Below are 6,876 nucleotides of genomic sequence, written 5' to 3' on the forward strand. Positions count from 1 at the left end.
TATATCTCTATTATGATCATTCTGTATAAACTAGTACATTCACAACAATTGAGTCTTACCAGAGATCACAAACTCAAATGACTATGGTGCCGGCAGGTAACAAATGACAGAAGCAAGCTGGGGTGGGGTGGGGTGTGGGGAGGCAGTGGCGGCCTGGAACTGGCATATCCTGTCTAAAAGAGGCAGCACCACTCAGCTCCAGCCATCCCTCCCTCCCTGCAGGCTCCACTGATGGAGCAGACTCCTGCCTTCAGCCTGCTTAATGAGTTTGGAGCTTATATTCTAGTGGGGGGAAGATACAGACCATAAGAAATCTATGTAATAATAAATAAAGATGGGTAAATACAGACTCTAAGAAGGTGGTAACTACTATGGAAAAAAGGAAAACCTGGGAGTGCTCGGTACCGGGAAATATCAGGGGGCCGGGGGTTATAAATCTTCCAATTTTTTCAGGAGAACTTAAGAATCCAGACTGATACAAAACATGATTTTGAAAGAGCTGCACTAACTCACATTTTAAAAGTACTACATGAGCCAAACAAAATATATGTCCATGGGCCGAAGAAGATCTGGGCTATCCTATTTTTTGCCATTTTGATGCTAGTTTTAGTGCTTCTCAAAGTGAGGTCCTTGGACTATCAGCATCATCTGGGAACTTCCTAGAAATGCAAATTCCTGGACTTTCCTCCAGAATCTGAAACTCTGGGAGTGGGGCTCAGTAAGCTGTCTTTCAATAAGCCCTCGAGTTGATTCTGATGCACATTCCAGATTGAGGTCATGGCACTAGATAACTGTTTGGTGACTGACGAAGCACACAGCTCATTAATCATCTGTGTCGACATAGTTGGAAAGCATTCCTTTGACGAGGAATGAAGAGACACAGGTGACTAGAACACTGAAAACCTCACAGGCTGCCTAAAAGGTATGGCCCCCAACCCATACTTTTTTTTTTAAAGGCCACTGGAAAAGCATGACTACATAGCATACATGTTCAGGGCAGATACCATCATAAAACAGGCACTTTCTATTCTTACATCATGTGATCAGAGCCACCTGTATTATGTACCTGAGAAAAGTGCTACCAGACAGGCTAGGGCTAACCGTAACACCCTCCCCGCCCTCACCAGCAGATCAATGCCCCTGACCTCCACCTGCTGCCCTGATGGTCCTGAAGGAAGAAGACAACTGTATGAGAAAACCACTTTAATAGCAACACGGAAATATTAAAATCGCGAAGAAATGTATATTGAACATGAAGAAGTTCTGAAAGCATTTTCTTTCCTCAAAGTCTAATTCCCCAGTATTACTCAAGAAGAGGATTGATTGCTTAAGAGAAAAAATATTTTTTAGTTATAATTCGTTCTCAAAGTTGGTACCGAATGATTAAAATAAACAAAATCCACCACAACCTCAAGTCTCCCAACTCCTGAGGATCTTGCTGGTTTAAACTCTTTTATTTTAAGCCTTCTTTTAGCCAGAAAGTCTTACCTTCATTTTGACCTTTGCACAGGAGGCTAGACTTTCTCGGCAGCCTTTGTGGACAAAAGCACTGCAATCTGAAAAGAAAGCAAACCCAAGGTCACACGGACAAAGCAAACAGATTCCAGATTCTGAGTTTCCACTGCTGCCACAAGTGGCCTCTGAATTTCAAAGTGAAGTCACTCACATGTGAGAGTGTGACTAACTGAAATTACAGATTGCAGTCCTCTTCTAGGAAGCAGGTCTGTGATGTTATTTGGAGGAGGAAAAACATGAGCAGATGTGATTTCTTTTTTTTTTTCCCCAGTGTTGTGTCTTTATTTGGAGACTGGGAGACAGATTACAGCTTAATGAGAGGAACGACGACTCAAGTGATCTCATGGGAAGGGTGAGTTTCCTGGCCCTCAGCGAGTGACAGATGTGATTTCTAATTAACAAAAACTAGTAAGTCTGGAACTTCTCAGACAGGAAGCTGAGAGGCTACCAAAACTAAAAGTGAAAGTGTCTGCCATCAATGTGTAAGTCTAAATTACAAATAAATACATAAATAAAGCCCCCAATAGGGGTTACAAAATTTGTATGACTGTAATAAAGCACAGAATATAAAATCTGAAAAGTTTAACTATGCTGGGCTTTTTGCAACCCATTCTCTGAGACAGGAACCACACACGAAAGGTCATCAGAACCCCACATGCACCTCTGGGAATTGTGACTTAAGAGAAAATGGAGACTTCTTGAAAGATAAAGCAGAGACCACAATTTGGCAAGGACAGCATTGTATCTTAATTCCTTTACTTTTCACTCCCTTGGCTGACAAGGGCCACTGACGTAAAAACCCAGGCCTCTGTGTCCAGAAGGCTTACCATCAGCTCTCAGTGCTGCTATAAAGTCACATAACAGAACCGTTCCAGGAAGCCAGAGGTAAAGCAGAAACAAACGAAAGATCTGTCTGTGGGGACACTCGAAGAGGAGATACTCTCATGGGAAGGGCTCACTCAGAAAATCAACCACAGATACCATTCAATAGGCAATGCCCCACAGACTGATTCAGGAAGCGTCACAGGTCCTGTCTATACCAACTCACCAGTTAGGTGCCAACATCTCTTTAGCCCAGACGTATGGATTTGGGGGTGACTGGAGTGGTGATGGGGAGGGGAGGAAACCAGAAAGGAGACTGCTAGAATCCCAGACCTCAAAGGCCTTTTCCATTCCTTTTGTAACACTTCCTTTAACAACCACTTGGTTCACAGGTCTCCTCCTTAATACCACCGGCACAGTGTATTGAGATTCTCTTGGGTTTTTCTCTATCCCCTTTCTGGGGCAGGGACCATTCACCCACTGCTGAATCTTCAATTAAGCCTCTCTAGCATAGTGCCTGGATCATGCATCCTATTCAAATGCCCCTCTGTAGGCCCTACTATGCCTATTTAAACTAAAATTAGATGAATGCCCTATTACAGCCTTGATTACAGTATGTCAAATATCAATTTAGTAACACAAAAGGACAAACAGCTGTCAAACTAAATTTGATGTAGGTCCTGGCTTTGCTTATTAGTTAGTATGATCCTAGCACAAGTCCCTTCTGGACAGGCCCCTGTTTCCTCATCTATAAAATTAAAAAGGAGGAACCACATTTTCTCCCAGGTTCCCTCTGCTGTGATTCTATTAGATGGGTAAGTGAGTTTCAGGCTGCTGGACCCACAGCAAGAAGTATAACAAAGTGGTCGAGGCAAATGACTTTATTTATTTTCTAGTAAGCCAAAATGTGTTTCTGCCCATCCTCACAAGCACTATTCTTACTCAGGGTGTATGGTGCACCTCCCCTCCTCTGCCACAGAGATGCCTGGGACTTGCAGCTGGCATGCTCCTTTCTGGTTTCTTCCCCTCCCATTAGTTGATCCATCATCTCCTTCTCATGCACAGACTTGAAAGCCCACCGCATCCAAACCCTTTCTCTTCACAAATCCCAACTCAGCTAAAGTCTTTCAAATACATCATCTTTAAGTCCATTTCTCTTTCCCTTCTACAGAAAAAGTATGCAAAGACTATGAGCAGGCAAAGTTAATGATTAGTAGATCTATGTTTTTCAGCATGATGATTCCTCAATATATAATACTGAAGAGAATAAAGCAAATTGCAAAATGAGAGGTATTGTATGGTAGCATTTATGTAAGCTAAAAACAAAAACAAATTATAAGTTGTTTATGTATGAGAATAAATTATAAAACACAGACTACAAATGCACTGAATTCATGATAGTGCTTGTCCTTGGGGAGGAAGGAAGATGCATGGGGCAGGGAAACAAAGGGGAATCCGAACTTAATCATAATGGTTTCTTAAAAAGTGAAACAATCTGAAGCAGTATGACAGAATATTACTATGTGTTCATTTTGAATCATGGACACATATGTGTTAAATTACCTACGTACAATACTTTGTATTAACATTTTTCAAAATTAAAAAAATTTTTAATTTTTAAAAAATCATCACACTCTGTCTTTCAAAGTTCCTTGGATTTGCTTATAAGCATTTCCATATCCTTTTGAATAATCCATTTATCACATCTTGTGATAACTTAAAAATAAGATTTTATTGTCTTATAATCCAGTTATAAAAGCACATTTTTTTCTTGTGTTTTATTGAACGTCTAGAATATTTTAGGCACTTAAGGGCAACACAGGAGGTGGTAGATTTGCTAGAGAACCAGCTACTAACTCTGATCTGCAAAAGTGACCAAGAACACTATGGGCAAAATTTGTTTCCAAGTTCTGTTCTTTCTGTTCCTTTCTTCCCAACCAATTCCAACACCCTACAGAGATTTAAACAATGATGATTTTTAAGGGAGTGGCACTATCACTTTTAAAAAGGCTTCAGCAATATTCAAACTCTCAGGCTAGTGTTTGAGTGTCTGAGATGAATCATAAAAGCAGAAAAAAAAATCATTTAAAATGTGTTTCTAGTAAAGAACTTTTCATATAAATTAACTTTTAATTAATTGAAACGTCCCCAAACCCACAACCCAGTTGGAAGTTTAACAGGCTCTATATTATGGTCATGAGTCTTGTCTTAGTGATAGTCTGCATGGACATCTCCTTAAGATGCTGAAGTACCTACTTGAAAAACACTCAACTTGTTTCCAAGTTGTCCTGGACTCAATTAACAGTGACAGTTTTAGTGCTGTGCGTGGGTGATTTAGAAACTTCAGCCCCATTGACATCAGCCGAAGTCATGAGATTAAAATCTTACTCTCTGTTTGGGAAAACAGAAAATTACCAAGAACACAAGAATTGAAGACAAATCTAATACATTTTTAAGCTCTCTGCCACAAACCATACCATGCTGTTATGAAGATCAGAGAAGAATTATCTGGCCTTTTATTTATTTGATAGATTTCCTAATAGCAGCAGGCAATATGCTTTTATTTTAAAAAATCCTTCAAAAAGGTCTCAGCACAGTGGTTTATGGGAACAGAGCTAACCCCTAATTGGATTCCTCTGAACTTAAAACAAACAGCCCAGCTTTCAACTTCTTTCTTTGCTACAAGGAGGCATCAAACCAAAGAAAATGAAGTTAAATCCACATGACTAGAAACTATCATCTATCTATTGCTGTATCTTTTTTTTAGCCCATGCCACCAACCACCAAAGATCTTTGGAGAATGGTTATATACTATGTGTTTTTTATCTTTGGGAAGAAAAATAAAACAAACCATTAGCGAGGCTAACTTAAGAAAATCAACTTTATAAAATGATAAGAGGAGTGGCTATGCCAAACTGAAATGAAATGACAGAATAGCAAAGGACTGCCTACATAGAAACGAGTCACCTTTGTGAGCTAAGTCATATGTAGCCAGGGCTCTGACAAAAGAGGTCTTCTAGTACTTCAGTCCACTGATCATCATTTGGGAATAGGCTGAAGACTTCTGACTGTTCTGCCTACAGATGTGAGCAGCAAAATCTAACTGGGAAAAATGACCTGACCCTTCTTCAGGACATGAGTTGAAGAATTACCTTTAAGGACAGAAATGTACAACTTTCTCCTATTATTTCAACTCTAATCAAGAAAATGAAAATAAAACAAAAAAGTTAAATATGAGCAAATTTAGAAATGCATTCTACAAAATTCTTTCTGCAACTTCTTGTTTAAAATCTTTAACAAGGGCAACACGCCAAAACCCCACCTCTACAAAAAACACAAAAATTAACCAGGTATGGTGATGCATGCCTACAGCACCAGCTACTTATGAGGCTGAGGCAGGAGGATCACTTGAGCCTGGGACGTCAAGGCTGCAGTGAGCCATGATCACTCCACTCCACTCCAGCCTGGGCAACAGAGTGAGACCCTGTCTCTCAAAAAAAAAATTATTAAATATATATATAGTTTTTATTTTTTTGAGATGGAGTCTTGCTTTGTCACCCAAGCTGGAGTGCACTGGTATGATCTTGGCTCACTGCAACCTCCATCTCCTGGGTTCAAGCGATTCTGCTGTCTCAGCCTCTCGAGTAGCTGGGATTACCGGTCCGTGCCACTACGCCTGACTAATTTTTTGTATTTTTAGTAGAGATGGTATTTCGCCATGTTAGCCAGGTTGGTCTCAAACTCCTAACCTCAGGTGATTCACTCAGCCTTCCAAAGTGCTGGGATGACAGGCGTGAGCCACCGCACCTGGCCAATAAATAAAATCTTTGGGGGATTTGAGACATCGCCCTATCTGGACTAAGAGTGCTTATACGCCAAAGGCATGTGAGATGTTCTTGTAGCTGGTGTAATAACCACAGTGCTGATGTACAGAACAAGAGGAAAGCCACAAAAAAGAGCCAAATCATCTCAGCTGAAGTAGCCCCAACAGCAGTTTTCGTAAGAACACTGGTAAACAAAAATGAAACAAAATGAAAGTGTTCTGCTTAAAAAAGAATTGCCTTTATTGCTTAGGGTCTTTTTTTACCATCCTTTTCCCTAAGTAATAAATTTTCTTCCTTTAATCAATATGCATTTTACTCTCTCATATAAGCAATGAACTATAAATGCCAGAAAACTGTCTGTCCAGAGAGCAACTTTTCCTGATGAAATCAGAAGCAAAATCTAACCATCACACACATTCTAAATTCTTGTGTTTCCTACTTAGATTGCAGCTGGTTTACTTGTTTTTTTTTTTAACGTAAAAGAAACAACCTACCACAAAAGTACTGAAATGCTGCTAGCACAACAGAAAATAAAGCAGCAATAATCTCAGTATCATTTTACATCTGTTTAAAGCAAGCAAAACAGAACCACTGGCAAGACCCCAAAACCCGAACATAACAAATTCCTTATTCTGAAGGACTCCACTAAGTCACTAAGATTTTCAAAGAACAAATAATTTGTGGCAGCTGGAAAGAACAGCTGATTATTCAAGAA

The 6,876-nt window shown here is 39.8% G+C and overlaps 1 protein-coding gene across 2 annotated transcripts in view; it reads right to left on the minus strand.

The window, feature by feature from the left end:
• AKAP13 (A kinase (PRKA) anchor protein 13) overlaps nt 1-6,876 on the minus strand; it is a 281,731-nt gene that overhangs the window by 44,684 nt on the left and 230,171 nt on the right. Inside the window, exons 17-18 of one of the 2 annotated variants that reach the window (XM_011996449.1) lie at nt 1,489-1,556; nt 1,152-1,154 (exon numbers count right to left, since the gene is read on the minus strand). In XM_011996449.1, the coding sequence (XP_011851839.1) occupies nt 1,152-1,154; nt 1,489-1,556 (71 nt within the window). The remainder of the gene's footprint in view (nt 1-1,151; nt 1,155-1,488; nt 1,557-6,876) is intronic. The other variant, XM_011996450.1, reaches the window with a different exon arrangement.

This window comes from Mandrillus leucophaeus, unplaced genomic scaffold (genome assembly GCF_000951045.1).
Source record: "Mandrillus leucophaeus isolate KB7577 unplaced genomic scaffold, Mleu.le_1.0 Scaffold514, whole genome shotgun sequence".
Classification (NCBI taxonomy): domain Eukaryota; kingdom Metazoa; phylum Chordata; class Mammalia; order Primates; family Cercopithecidae; genus Mandrillus; species Mandrillus leucophaeus.